This window comes from Panthera uncia (genome assembly GCF_023721935.1).
Source record: "Panthera uncia isolate 11264 chromosome B2 unlocalized genomic scaffold, Puncia_PCG_1.0 HiC_scaffold_25, whole genome shotgun sequence".
Classification (NCBI taxonomy): Eukaryota; Metazoa; Chordata; class Mammalia; order Carnivora; family Felidae; genus Panthera; species Panthera uncia.
Window position 1 is genome coordinate 16,025,451 of NW_026057581.1, and position 15,067 is coordinate 16,040,517.

Here is a 15,067-nt window from a genome sequence, read left to right on the forward strand (position 1 = left end):
AAGGCTGGAAGAGCTGGCCTGGAGGGCTCCCCTGGTCTCCGAGGAAGGAAGCGACTGGGCCAGGGTCACAGGGGCGGTTGCTTCCCGAACCCGCCTTCCCACCTCTTGGTTACACGGCAAAGCAGTAACTGGCCATCTGAAAGCTTTCACTTAAAAAAAAAAAAAAAAAAAAAAAAAAAAGCAAAAATGTATTAGTACGTCAGCAGGGCTGGACCGAAGAAGGTGGTGGTCAGGGGCCCCCAACTGGGTGGAAACTGTCATCCCCGGCGGCAGAGGGAAGAGCAACTCTGGTGCCTCACGACCGGGCCATACGTTCTGGAGTGGCTACCTAACGCACGACTCCCGTTTTCAGTTCGAGGCGAAGACTTCTCCTGTTTGCCTAAACGATCCATTAACCCCATCCTCCCCTCAAATGGGTCATCCATTTCTCAAGCTATTTTCCGCTCCCCTGCACCTACTCGCTCGCAGTACTTGTCATAACAGGAAGTCAGTTTCATATACTGTAATCCCCGAACACGTGGTGCCTGCACGTGGGGAGCCCAGGGGGCTGAGGGAGGAGCGGGGAGGCGGGGCTTCCAGAAGGCCTCCAGGCTGAGCGCTGAACCCACCCGTCCCAAGCCTGGGCCTCTCCCTCCGGGGCCCGGGTGGCAGAAACCAGAATCCGTACCCAGACATTGTTTTCCCTTCTCATGCCGTTGGTGGCTCTTTTTCTTTCTTTCTTTCTTTCTTTCTTTCTTTCTTTCTCTCTTTCTTTTTCTTTCTTTCTTTCTTTCTTTTCTTTCTTCTTCTTCTTCTTCTTCTTCTTTTTTTTTTTTTTTTAATAAAGCATTTGAGTAGGCAGCAAAGCCAGTCAGAACTGTTTATTTATAGCTGTGGATTCTCAATGCTGTATAAATTAGAAATCATTGCTGAATGAGGCCTGCGCCCACTCACACACGCAGGACTGCTATCTGTGAGTCCTTTCACACAGTCTGCCTGTACACAGTCTAAAATGGGAGAAAATGACATGCTCCGAGTCAAATGACGAAGTCACAGCTCAACTGCAAAGCAGAAAACCGGCAATTATTTTTCCTCAGCACAATATGGGGAGTACGACAGGTGCAATTATCCAATATTATTTAACAGCACCGGTTTGTGGTGTAGGGAGAAAATAAAGGTTTCCGTGTCTCGGAGAATAAAAAAAAGAGAGAGAGAGAGAGAGAAAGAACCTGCCTCCTGGGCTCCGGTTTCTGCGGATTAAGCTGTGTTATGTAAATTGAAACTGGCCAGGATTCCAAATAGGGAATATAGCAGCACCTGGCTCCTTCAGCCTTCCTCCCCCCGGAAACTGGCAACCTGCGTCATCAGGGCCTTCTGAGCAAAAGCCCCTCACCTTGGAGACCCCCATCCTCCTCCTCTTGAGGCAGCAGCTCCAGATAAGACTGTGGGCAAGGCCAGGTTTGCGGAGGTCCTGTCCCTGAGGCTGGGGAAACCCTCTCCTGCCCTGCCCCTCCGTCCCTCGGCTGAATTAAGAGGAGGTGAAAGACCAAGTGTCCCACAAGGAGTAATCAGGGCCCCCTGTTTGGGCCTCCAGCGTGATTTTATTCCTATTTCCAAGCCTTTCCTTCAACTGGTCTCCCTACCTGGAAAGACCTCTCTCCACCCAGCTATCATCGTATAAGCCAGTTGTCCTTTGTGGCTTCCGGCTTGGGTGGGAGCCAGTGCCCAGTCTCCTAAAAAGCTCCCTCGAGCTCCCCAAGACGCCAGGCTCATTCCCTTCTCCGCACCCCAGAGTGGGACGTACCAGTCCCACCCAGTACGACATCTCTCTTCTCCATCCAGCCTCTTGGCTTCTGTCCCCATGGCGGTTGGGTTGCTGGAAAGAAGGTGAGCTTCGGAACCCAGCAGACTCCACCCCGCACCATGTATTTGCAATCTGGAGGAAATAGTTTACATTTCTGAGGCCTGGTTCTTTCAAGTCACACGATAATACCTATCATGAGTGAATAAGACTATTTAAGTGGTGGCGACATCCAAGATTCTCCATCCCACTTGACTCCAAGCTCATGGAGAACTTGAGCCTTGTCGAGTTGTCTGCATCCCTCACGAGGCCTCACTCTGTGCCCTGAGAAAGTACTGGGAATATGTATAGAGGATTGACTTGAGGGTTGGTTACAGCCTCATAATCATATGGGCATCGTCACCAGGGGTCTACCCTTCTGCCAGAAGCTGAGACTGTTAACATGAGAGCTGCTGTTTCACTTAAGATACTGTCTCCATGTTCGATCCAAGGATCCTGTTAACAGGTGATAGTTTCATGGGACCCGGAAGTAGAAAGCACATTTCAGGATGAAGCATATTCTGTAATCAAAATATCAAACATAATTTTTTTTTTTTTTGATAAAGGGGAAAATCGGACAAGGAATGGCTTGGGGAATAAAGATTGCACACAGATGGAGCTCCAGATCGAATGACTGGATAGCCCTGATTGCCCCAAGGAGCACCTACATGGCACTGATCCAAATCAGGGAGACTTATCCCTAAGAAAGGAGACCACTGAAGACAAATCGTGTTTACCTCAGAATTTATCTTCCTTTCCTTCTCACCCCTTTCTCACAGATAATCGCTCCTATCATTGAGTCTTGGTCTAGTCTGACTCTTCGTCTGAACTGACACTTCTTCAGCCACTCCCAGGGTATGACTCTTCGGGACCGTGGAAAAGGTCTCCGGTCTTTCTGCCACTCCAAATATCTCACTGATATACAAAGCAACCCTTCACCTGGATAAAGTATTCCACTGGACGTGGAGAGACACATTTAACACATAACTGAGAGAGGGGACCCATGGACTTGCTCTCATTCATGTTCAATGATCAGCGAGAGATATTTGGCGATCTGAAAGAAAGTGTTCATACGGGAAAAGGTATGCTTAGCAGAATGGAAATGAGGATATTGGGAGAAAAGGAATAGGTTCAGAGAGGGTCAGCTGCAGACTCCAAGAACAAACTTGCCTAGTTCACAATGGTTTACCATGTGAGTTGCCAAGAGATGCCTGGGGGTGGGTTCCTGGCTCTCCATCCCACTCTGCGGGAGCTAATCTTTGGTTAGTGTGCCCCAAGATAGAGCTAGACAATGATCTTGGCCACTGACGGGTCAACAAAACTCTGCAAGCCTTTGAAGGAGTGGAAAGAGGAGGCACAGCTGTGACACGCCATTCTCGATGTTTCTGGTCTTGATTGTCTGGCTGGCACTACCGGAATTTAAATTTGCTTTATAGCTAGAGAGAGAAGTTAGTGCTGGATTGTCACCATTCTTAAAAAGAGAGGAGGCAGAGCAAAGAAAAAAAAAAAAAATTGGATTCCATTGGCCCTTGAAGAGCTTCAGCCTGGTTGAACTTCCCCGAGATTCCTTCTTACCCAAACATCTTCACAACCAGTCCCAGACCTCCTGAAGTGTTCAAGATAGACTGACACCTATTAAAGGTACACTGAGTGGCGTTGAGGGCAAGGGGCATGACTTATTCATCACTCTACCCGCCCATACACAGAGTATGATGCATCACACGCTACGATGCACTCAGATTTAAATAACATGTTCAGTTCAGTCAAGGTGGTGTGGGAATTTAAACCCAGATCCATCCAACTCAAGGCCCCCACAGTTTCCACTTCACCAAGGGCTTTTAGTCTTTCCCGACTGATACCTCAGAAATACATTTTACATCACGACTCCGTAGAAACACATACACACACCTTTAATAGGTGTGACAGACCATTCTCTATCCTATTATTTTCTATTCTATCACCTGAAATGTTGCCTGAAATTGTGACCATTAAAATTGATTTCTTTTTTAAATGTTTATTTTTTTAATTAAAATAATTTTTATCATTTATTTATTCTTGAGAGAGAGAGAGAGAGGTGGGAAGGGGCAGAGAGAGAGAGAGAGAGAGAGATACGCAGAATCGGAAGCAGGCTTCAGGCTCTGAGCTGTCAGCAGAGAGCCCGACATGGGGCTTGAACCCAGCCACCATGAGATCATGACCTGAGCTGAAATCAAGAGTTGGATGCTCAATCAGCTGAGCTATGCAGGTGTCCCCTCATTAAACCGACTTCTTGATCCAGCAATAAGGTTGCAACGAACGACATAGCACTCCACCGTTCAGTAGGATTCATTCATTCATTGAGCAAGTGCCTACTGTGCCTGGGTCATATGCACGCATGGTCTGAGGACAGGGACGAGGTGCTCACTGCTCGGGCCACTCGCATTGGGGTTAGGGGTTTGCAGCCTTTCTGCCTGTAGTGTCTGTGGGAATATAGAAGTGAGCCTTGCTTCTCCCGCTCGCTGTGTTAACAGCTGCTCTGCTAGACTCAGCCCCTCTGAGATGCAGACAGGAAGAAGAGAAAAAACATTTCCACTACAAGAGCTTACAAAACCTTCCACTGAGGCTTAAGTCTGACCTGAGCTGATACATCTGGTGACACTGGGGGGATTTGTTTTCACTCAACACTTAATTTTATTAAGATTCAAATTATGAAGTTAGATGAAGTTGAGTTAAGAAAACAAATACCGTATGACTTTTACCTTGGCAGGAATCCGATACGTGATGATGAAAACTCCCAATCTAGTTGTGTTTTGTTCCATTGGAAAATTTTCCTTAAGTATATTCTAAAATGCACTCACATTGCCATTTTATATACATTCTCTCATCTTTGCCAATTTGTAAAGTCATGTGGTGAAGTAAAATTCTTTTTTTTTATAAGATAGATGACATTGGCATTGCCTGTATTTTCCTCTGTTGGACTCTAGTCTGGCCATTTCGACCTTTTGGTGCCCTCACCGATCACCAAACAGAGACGAAGAGGCCAAGAGATATGTCTGCAGCCAATTCAGTCATGGTCTCCCTGCTCAACAGTGGTGATTTCTGGCTAAACCTCCCACCATGGGGAAGAAAAGACCTGTTGCAAATGTCCTTCCAACTCACAGATGAACTCTGTTGGGCCCACCTGGGAGCCATGTTGAGCCCTGGGATAACTTACAACGATGATAAAGAAAGATTGCTGCACATCCTGAGGGGTTTAATGAAAATGTCACATGCACGTAAATCTTGGTCCTGTGGTTCCTTATTGGGAAAGAGATTGGAAGTACAGCTCTGGGATGAGGGTGGAGGGTCTCTGAGGATGAGAGCCAGCAAGGCTCTAAGCTATTCGTGAGTGAGTGTGCTTCTGTCTGTGTTACAAGGAGGTTGTGGTCATGTGCCTGAAATCTAAGGGCAGCCAGCCCCTTTTCCCTGGCTGGTGGGTGGAGATGCCCAGTGTGGGCAGCTCTTGCATTTGACAGGTTGCCTTACTACCTCTCACCTTGCCCCCTTCTCCACTCGACATTTGTCATGTCACTTCATCTCTCATAGGGTCACCCTTGAAAGACCCTCCAAGGACCAGTGAACATCAGGCTAGAGTGTTTATCCAGTATATCTGGATAGCCCCAGTTAACATTTACCATCGCTAAATTTAAGTATATTTATAATATAAATATATTTATAATTATATTTACAATATATATTCATTTATAGTTGCAGCAATCTAGAAGTAGTACAGCTATTATTATCTTTCTTAGTTTCCCAGGGCTAGCACAATGAAGGACCACAAACTAGGTAGCTTAAAAACAATAGTTTATCCTCTTCCAGTGCTGAAGGCTAGCAGTCTGAAATCAAGGTGGCAGCAGCACATGCTTCCTCCGAAGGCTCTAGAGAAGAAGCCTTTCTTCCGATGGCCCCTGATAATCTTTGGTGTGCGGCTGCACTGCTCCAATCTCTGCCTCCGTCTTCATATGACATTCTACCTTGCATGTCTCTGTGTCTCTTACTATGGCAGGATTCTGAAATCGGTGTCCAAATCTGCCTCTCCTTTCTCTTTTAAAGACACCAGTCATTGTCTTTAGGGCTCCCCGAAGCCCAGAAGGATCTCATTCAGACCACCCCACTGCAGAGATGTCCCCCATCGCCTAGTGCACCCTTCCTGGCTACAGGGGCAGTGCCTGGGGGAGAAAGATACAGGGCTCCAGAGTTAAATCCACCTACACCATGGAGATGCCAGGCTCTCCCCCCCAAAATGGTGAAGCAGGAGAAGTAATGGCTTTCCAGATGAGGCTCTTCAGTTGGAGAAAGAAAAAAGAGGAAGTTTTGTTCCTAGTACACCATGTCAGCCAGGAAATCTGTCCCCTCTACAAGGGCAGGAACTCAGAGTTACACAAGTCCATTTGTTTCCAGGCCTCTGTGATCTCTTTGTGTCCTCTTTGTTTTGTATACCTCTTGATTTATGAGACTAGGGGAGATGATCGCTTCTCATTTAACTTATTTTGAACATGATCAATGACCAATTGCATCTACAGAGATGCTATTTCTAAATAAGTTTACATGCTGAGGTTCAAGCTGGACTTAAAGGCCACTCAACCCAGAACATTATCCCTATTTTGCAAATGAGGGAATTGAGGGTCAGAGGTCTTTGGATATCAAATTCCAGCTTTTTTAAAAAAAAAATTAACTTTATTTATTTATTTGAGACAGAGAGAGAGAGAACACACACACACACACACACACACACACACACACATACACACACACAAGTGGGGAGGGGCAGAGAGAGGAGAGAGCGCACTGAACCTGATTCGGGACTTGAACTCACAAACCGTGAGATCATGACCTGAGCCAAGATCAAGAGTCGGATGCTTATCAACTGAGTGACCCACGCGCCTCTCAAATTCCAGATTTTAATTCTTCTCACTCATCTGTCTCAACTACAACCTGCTACAGATGGTCATTTGCTGTTCATTGCCTCTAGACCTCCTCACAGCCCCGAAAGGTAGACATTATTGTCCCGAATGTTAGGGATAAAGAAACTGAGGCTCAGTGAGGTTGGTGCGTTTTCCCAAGGAGGAATTACCCAAGAAGAATGGAATCCAAGCCCAGTCTGGTAGCTTTGGATGCTTGGCCCCTTTCCTTTATGCCGTGTGATCTCCACCAAATCTTGCTTCTGTTTGCTTCATAATGTCTGGATGGTTAACCCTTCTTTCTGTGTCCTCAAGGTCAAAATGTTAAACATGTTCAGTTTAAGGCTTCTGGAGCAATATGGGAAGGGTGTAGGCCCAAGAAAACCTCATTATTGTGGAAGAGCCTCTTTCCTGGGCCTCACAGCTTGAATGGCCACGAAAATGGGTTAAATGGACATTGAATAGAAATACAGAAGGCTGATGGAGGAGTAGAGCAGAACTATTCAGCCTTGGGATCCCTGGGAACTGTAAACATACTTATGCCCAGATCCCTCCTCCAGAGATTTGAATCCATCTGGGCTATAGATTAGGCATTGGGAATTTAAATTTTTTTTAATGTTTTATTTTTATTTTTAAGACAGAGAGAGACAGAGCATGAGTGGAGACGGGGTAGAGAGAGAGGGAGACACAGAATCTGAAGCAGGCTCCAGGCTCTGAGCTGTCAGCGCAGAGCCCGACGTGGGGCTCGAACTCACAAACTGTGAGATCGTGACCTGAGCCGAAGTCGGATGCTCAACCGACTGAGCCACCCGGGCGCACCCTAGGCATTGGGAATTTTAAAAGCACCTCTAGGTCACTCCAGTGTGCAGCCAAAGTTGGAAGCACTGATGTATGGGAATTCTCCTTGGATTTTCCTCGGACACGGTGGCAGCTGAAGTCTGATTGAACATAATAAGTTTCAGGTTGTTTTAAACATCACCCGGAAGAACCTTCTTTCCAAGCTGCCTTCTAGAGTCCAGCCATCCTAATGCTCGGCAAATCTGGTGGCGTGACTGTCTGCCTGGTTCCTTTGGATGTAACTTTGAGGCAGAGTGTGGGGCCAGGACCTGAGAACGGTTCAAAGGCCTCTGCAGGCTTTGTGGTTGGGCATCCTCATGCTTACCTTAGACCTCAACACACTTCCCTAGAAGCAAAAGAGCCCAGACTGCAAGGACACGGTGGGGGCCCCTTGTGGGAATTCTGCCAGGGGTCAGGCTTTGGACGGGAACTGCAGCATAGCCTCTCCCTTGGGTCTCTAGCCTGCTGGCCGACCCTGTAGACTTTGGACTTGCCAGCCTCTACGACTGCATGAGCCCATCACTTAAAATGCCCCCCCCTCACGTATGTATGTACATACACATATATATGTACACACACATATGCACACAGACACTAAACCTTATTGGTTCTGTTTCTTTGGAGAACCCTGACTAATCCACTCTACTTTTCCTCTTCCCTGCCCTGGCTTTCTTTCCCTGGGTCTGCCTTCCAGCCCTGCTTCACGCCTACCCCCACTCATTCGCCCCTCTCCAGATCATTTGCCTGCAGTGCCTGTGACTCATAGGCCTATAATAAGCCCTCAGCTTCCGTTTGCCAAACTCTCTCTCTCTCTCTCTCTCTCTCTCTGTGTGTGTGTCTCTCTTCCCTTCATTCAAGAATCGCCCAAAATCCTACATCATCCAATCAAAGACACAACAGTCTGCCCTCCCTCGGATAAGCCCATTCAGTGGAACAGATTTCAGCAAGAAAACCCTAGTGTTGGAGCGTTGCTTGGAAAATGAACTTGCCAGACTGTTCCACACGTGACTCTGAGGGGGCTTGGGGTTTCAAAATGCTCTGCCTCAGATGGGGATGGGCTGGACCGCACAGGGAAGATGTCTGCCTGGTACATCTTCACATGTGCTAATGACCCTACAGGGCTGTGGTCTTGGGTGTGGCTTTCTGATTGAGGTGCTAAAGGCCACTGTCCTCCACAGTTAACAGATTTTACAACCACCCTCACGTTACCATCTTGCTCCTATAGCATTGCTTTCCAGGGGAACTGGGTGAGGAGGTGTGAAGGAATCAGAACAAACCCATAAGCATATGTCCTCTTGACTTTGGGCCACTATGCTTTCCTCCTGGAAGCAAGTCTAATTATTATACAAGTTCAGTGCAGATGGTCAATACATAAAGTTCCCATCAGGGAGCACAGTTACTGATCTGGTGGCCCATTAACCCTACCTGTGTTTCCTGGCAGGCTGTCCCAGGGTCAAAAGTCATCAGTAGCTGGAATGGGAAGAGCAGCCATGGCCAAACCAGTTACTACAAAAGACCTGCTGGGGTCTCGTCGCTGTCTCCTATGTCCACTATGGTTGATGGACAGTTGGGGGGGGGGGAAGACACTGGGGAGGGACCTTGTGCTGTTGCTGTAACCACCATTAGACCACACTCCCAGGAGATACTGTGGGAGACACTGCCTGAAGTCCCCACCAAAGATCCCTGAATGGCTTGAGGAGAGGGTGGTAGGCAGAGATAAAGAAAGCCCAAGGCATGAGTTCATATTTTAGGGGGGAAATGTAATGTCAGAAAGAGCACAAACACGATAGGCAGGCAAAATTCAGTTAGTCCCATTACCGCAACATTTACCATTTTGGGTGACTCATTCAGCCTTCACAGCTGGGCTTCCTCATCTATAAATTGAGGGCACAATACCTACCTTGTGCTAGAGTGACTATAATGTATGGATGGAATGTCGTAATGGACCTAGAATACAGCCCAGTGTCTGGAAACCAATAAACATCCACGTCCTTCTCTGCTCGCTTAACTCAAAGCCTCTATTAATCCAATGAAGGATATTTATAGGTTATCATTTGTGATCCTGTAGATTCAGTGTTAAGTCACAGAGGACAAAGCGGCTAATGAGGGCACGGGGGGTCAGAAGATATTAATGGAACGGACACTAACTAATTGTCTGAATGCCTTCACAAAATCAACAAGAAGGTCCCCAAAATTCCCTGACTTCAAGTACAAATAAGAGACCATTACATAGCACCCAGCAGAATAAAAGCGGGAGAAAGCAATACACAATTGTAAATGCGTAGACTCTAGTAATCCTAGTTTTTGGAACCCTGTAAGTCTTCATAAAGCCCTAAAATTTCAACAAACATTGCTACTTTAGAGTGGTTTACATCAGGGCATACAGTGCGTTGCAACTTCCTCCTTCTTGCCATCCCATATATGGGAAAACCTTCCAAGCAGTCCTCGTGTTAAAGGGTCCTAGAGATAAGTTCAGTTTTAAATTCACACAAGACAATCCTTGACATTTGGAAATGTAGCCTTTAAAGCACATGTGCTGAGTTTCAATTCTCTCATCTTGTAATAAGATGACGTGGCAGGACGTCCTTACAACGGTAGTATAAATTTAATGGGGTGGGGGAGGAGATCTAGTCTCTGTGGGTCTTTGACTACATTTGTCTGTCTCATGAATAATTCTAGGCCTACAATGAAATGGAATGATGAGAGCCCTCTGGTGGCTAAATGGGCTCTTCCCCTTATTTTAGAGATAGGAAAACTAATTATCTTGTGTTTTGAAAGTTCTGTGTCTTGTTCCAATTAAGCAACTTTCTGCATGAACTTCACCTTTTCTCCACCTGTGCCCCTTCACCCTCGGGTAAAGAGATGATAAGATTTTTTATTTTCAATCTCTTTGATGCTCACCCTCGGCACATATCTGGGCAATTATTTAATCTACCTTCTGAAGAGATAAAACACATTTTTACAAATTTCATCTTCAGACATTCATCTAACAAATATCTACTGTGTATCTATAACAAGTCAAACACCATATGAGATTCTGTAAGAGATACAAGGACATTTAAAGTATAATCTCCAATTGCAAGAAGCTTATGGTACAATATAGAAAAGAATAGCCTTGAATTTTTTAAAATGTGGGTTTTGTTTTACTAAAACTTGATAATTTTTATCAGCTACAGAAATTTCTTCTAAGAGATATGCTCTTGGGTTCTCTGTCTTCTATCTGCTCAGGTCCTGTACCAGGAATCTGAGCACCATTCTGAACTTTCCCTTCTCCCACTCACCGATACAGTTATTCACCGTGCCCTGCCAATTCTGCTTCTCTTTGTTTCTATCGATGTCAGCTTAGCTTAAGGCACTATCATTTCAGTTTATCACAGCATACTTTAAAAAATATATGTGGGGCTCCTGAGTGGCTCAGTCGGTTGAGTGTCTTGATTTTAACTCGAGTCATGATTCCAGGGTCATGGGCTCGAGCCCTGTACTGGGCTCCGTGTGGAGTGTGGAGCCTGCTTGGGATTCTCTCTCTCTCTGCCTCTGCCCCTCTCCCCAAATCATGCACTCTCTTTCTCTCTCAAAAAATTATAAAAATATATATATATTTAAAAATTATTTTGAGTGGTTAATACACACATTATAAAATTCAAAATATACAATAATGAATGCATTAAAAGCAAGTCTGTTTCATACCCTTATTCCTTGGCTACACAGTCCCCCTCTACAAAGGCAACTACAATTCCAGTCTCTTGCATATGCTTCCAGAGATATTGCCTTCATGTGCAATCATAAATATATGTTTTTTTCACAAGTGACAACATGCTTTTCTGCACCTTGCTTTCACATCTTTCAGTACATGATGGAGAAAATTCTAAATCAGTATAAAGAGGTCTGCTGCATTCCTTTTTAAGAAATGCATAGAATTCCATTATATGTATATTGCCATACTTTGTGTAATCAGTTCCCTTTAGATGGAAATTCAGATGGTTTCCAATCTTTTGCTATTGTAAGTCAATGCTGCAATAAAGATCTTCAAACAGACATCATTTTGCATATGTGCCAGAATATACTTGGGATAAATTTCTAGAAATGGAATTTTTGGATCAAAGGAAATGTGTATTTTTACTCTTGATAGTTATTGCCAAATTACTCTTCTTCGAGGTTTCACCAATGTCTACCTTTGCTGACAAAATATGAGACCCTGTTTCCCTAAATCTTCAAAAGTAGAGTGGGTTATACAGTTTTATGGGTAGACACGGCATCTCTCTATAGTTTTAATTTATATGATTCTTACTTTGAATGAGGTTGAACCCCTTGTCATGTTTAAGATGTATCTTAATATGTATTATTTGTATGTGTTTTTAATGCACAGACTTTTGTACCTTTTATTTTTCTCTTTGGGGTTTTTTATTTTGTATTGAACTTCAGGAGCCTATAGTGGGCAGCCTCTAAGACTTTCCGGATGACCTTCACTCCCTGACATCCACATTCAGTCATAGGTACCTCCCACACTGTACCAGGTGGTCTCAGTGACCAACAGTGTAGGGCAGAAGGAATGGTGTGTCATTTTCAATATTAGTCTGTAAAACACATTTGGCTTCTCTTTTGGTGACTATGTCTCATGAGTCACTTGTTCTGGAGTAAAACCAGCTGCAACGTCAGCCAGCTGCTGGTGGAGAAGTCTACGTGGTGAGGAACTGACACCTTCAGCAAGTGACTACGGAGGATGTGAGGTTTCCTGCCAAGATTCACATGAAAGACCTTAGAAGGGGGCCCTCTAGCCCCAGCTGAGCCTTCAGATGAGACCGCAGCCCCAGCTGACCGCAGTCTTGACTGCAATCTTACGATAGACTCTGAGCCACAATCATCCTGCTAAGCTACTCCCATATTCTTGTACCTCAGAAACTGAGAGGTACTAAATGTTTGTTGTCCTAAGCTGCTAAATTTGGGGGTAATTTGTTATGTATCAGTCAACGATAATATAGAGCTCTAAATATGTTAAGAAAATCACTCCTTTCTCTTGAGTTTGAGCTTCTTTGAGTTTCAAATACTTCTTCCTATTTGTTAAATGTCTGTTTTCCTTCGTCCTTATGATTTCTTTCCTTTTTATGTCCTTTATTTCTTCCTATGCAGAATTTTAAATTTTCACATAGTGAAATTTACCAATTTAGGTATTTTTATACCTAGACATTATGAAAAAGGACCTATTAGAAATATTCAAAATTTTATTTTCCTCTATTTCCAATAATGAAGGGCTAGGCCATTTGAACCAACATGCTAAAATCAATGGAAAATATAATTTTCTAATCTCTTTAAAAACATGAAAAAAATAACAATTAGGAAATTATCAGACCAAGTCTAAGAGGCTCCAAGAACCCATAAAGGCAAGAAAAGCAACAAAAGCCTTCTGCCCTGAAGACATATTTGGGGGACTTACATACCTGTTTTGAAGACTTTACAGAGAAAGAAGACGTCAAAGCTCAGTGTCCACCAGGTTGAAAAGTTAATATTAGACACCTCTCTTGTGTTAACCTAGAATCCCAAAGGAAGAATCCTCAGGATAAAGATAAATCAGAAGTAAAACAAGCCACTCCTCCCCCCCACTGCCCCCATAAAAAAAACCTCCCAAGATAGAGATGGCATAATGTTGGATAGGGCAAAGGAGTGGGGAAACACACATACACACACACACACACACACACACACACAATCTGTCCCTGGGTAGTTCTACCCAGAGGCTAGCCCCCTGAGAAATTATAACCTAAATTAAAAACCGAAGAGTGGTGCAGAAAACTTTAAGCCATGACTTAATTTGAATTGATTACAGAGAGATAGTGTCCCCACATGTCTGGCAGAAGCCAATGCAAAACTGAAAAAGAGCTCTTTCACCCAAGCCACGGTAACCACCAAAAATCGTGTCTCATAGATAGTGAGCAGTGCAAAGTCATGATAGCCTAGCCACAAGAAAATAAGTTATAAACAGTGGGAGAAAAAAAAAAACAGCAGAAAAAAGAAACCTCACTAAGCAGATCCTGAAAGACTTAAGTTTCCCGAATAATCAGAAGCAAATTATAACATAGCTATGTTTAAAGAAATGAGAATTAAAACTACCTACAGTAAACAGGAACTTGGGGTGGGGGCAGGGAGAGTGACCTAACAGATTTGACAAGTAACCAAACGGAACCTCAGAAATGAAAAATACAAAAATGGAAATTAAAAACTCAAAGGAGGAGTCTGAGGGCAGAATCAACTAAGCTACAGAGAACAAGACGATCAAAGAAATGATCCCAACTGTAGAACAGAGAGACACAAATGGGAAACATAAGTGGGTAGTTAAGGGAAATGGAAGCTTGAAGGAGGTTTACCATGTGCAGAACCTGAAGAAAATGACATAAAAAAGCCCAACTACCAGAATGAATTAGTGGATTTACCGATAGATGACACAAGGTCAACATACAAAAAGTAATTGACCTGCTATATATTAATAGTAAATATTTGGGAAATAAGATTTAAAAAAACACCATTTATAAAAGTGTAAAAACATAAAAGACTTAAGAGTCTTTTTGTTATTAGGGTAGAATTTATATACAGTGAAATGCACACATCTTACCTGTTTGATTTGGTGACTTCGGGCAAATGCATACACCTCTGAATCCTATCCCACACCCACCTCCATCAAGATAGAAAACATTTCCATCACTCCAGAAAGGTTACTTATGCCCCTTCCCCGTCAAAACCTGTTCCACCTCCGACCCCAGGCAATCACTTTGATTCCTTTCACCATAGATTAACATTATCTATTATAGAATTTCGCATCAATTGCATAGCATGCACTCTTTTGTGTCTAGCTTCTTACCCTCAGCATGGACATGATGTTCTTGAGGTTCCCATGTCTGTGCATCCACATTTCATCCTTTTTGTTGCTTTTAATGTGTATGGGTTTATCACAATCTGGTTTTCCATAATCCTACTGTTAGACATTGCAGTCAATTACAGTTTGAGCCATTGTAAATAAAGTTGCCATGAACAATCCTGTGCAAGTACTTTTGCGGCTACATATTGAAACTTTTTCTCTTTTCTCCTAGGAAAATAATTAACAGTGGAACTGCTGAGTCAACAGGCACTAACCCCACTATACTGGGATTACCCACAAAAATGGTTGCCCCATTGGACTGTAAGCTCTTGAAAGAGGAGGCATTAACCATGTATTTCTTGAGTTAATATACTGAGGAGAAAGCACAAGAGACACAAAATACATAAGTAGACAATATATCTTCAATCTAGCTTGTCTTGGTTATGCCATGGTACACTTCAGGGATATGAACACCTAATTAAAAAGTCTTTTTGGGGTACCTGGGTGGCTCAGTCAGTTGAGCATCCGACTCTTGATTTCAGCTTGGGTCATGATCTCACAGTTTGTGAGCTGAAGCACATCAGGATTGGGGTCTGTGCTGACAGTGCAGAGCCCGGTTGGGATTCTCTCTCCTTCCCTCTC

The 15,067-nt window shown here is 44.1% G+C and overlaps 1 protein-coding gene across 2 annotated transcripts in view; it reads left to right on the forward strand.

The window, feature by feature from the left end:
* Positions 1 to 15,067, forward strand: part of ADTRP (androgen dependent TFPI regulating protein) — an 83,665-nt gene extending 68,598 nt beyond the window's left edge. Inside the window, exon 7 of one of the 2 annotated variants that reach the window (XM_049655038.1) lies at positions 14,658 to 15,067. In XM_049655038.1, the coding sequence (XP_049510995.1) occupies positions 14,658 to 14,665 (8 nt within the window). In that variant the 3' untranslated portion in view covers positions 14,666 to 15,067. Of the gene's footprint in view, positions 1 to 4,736; positions 5,079 to 14,657 lie in introns of those variants that run through there. The other variant, XM_049655039.1, reaches the window with a different exon arrangement.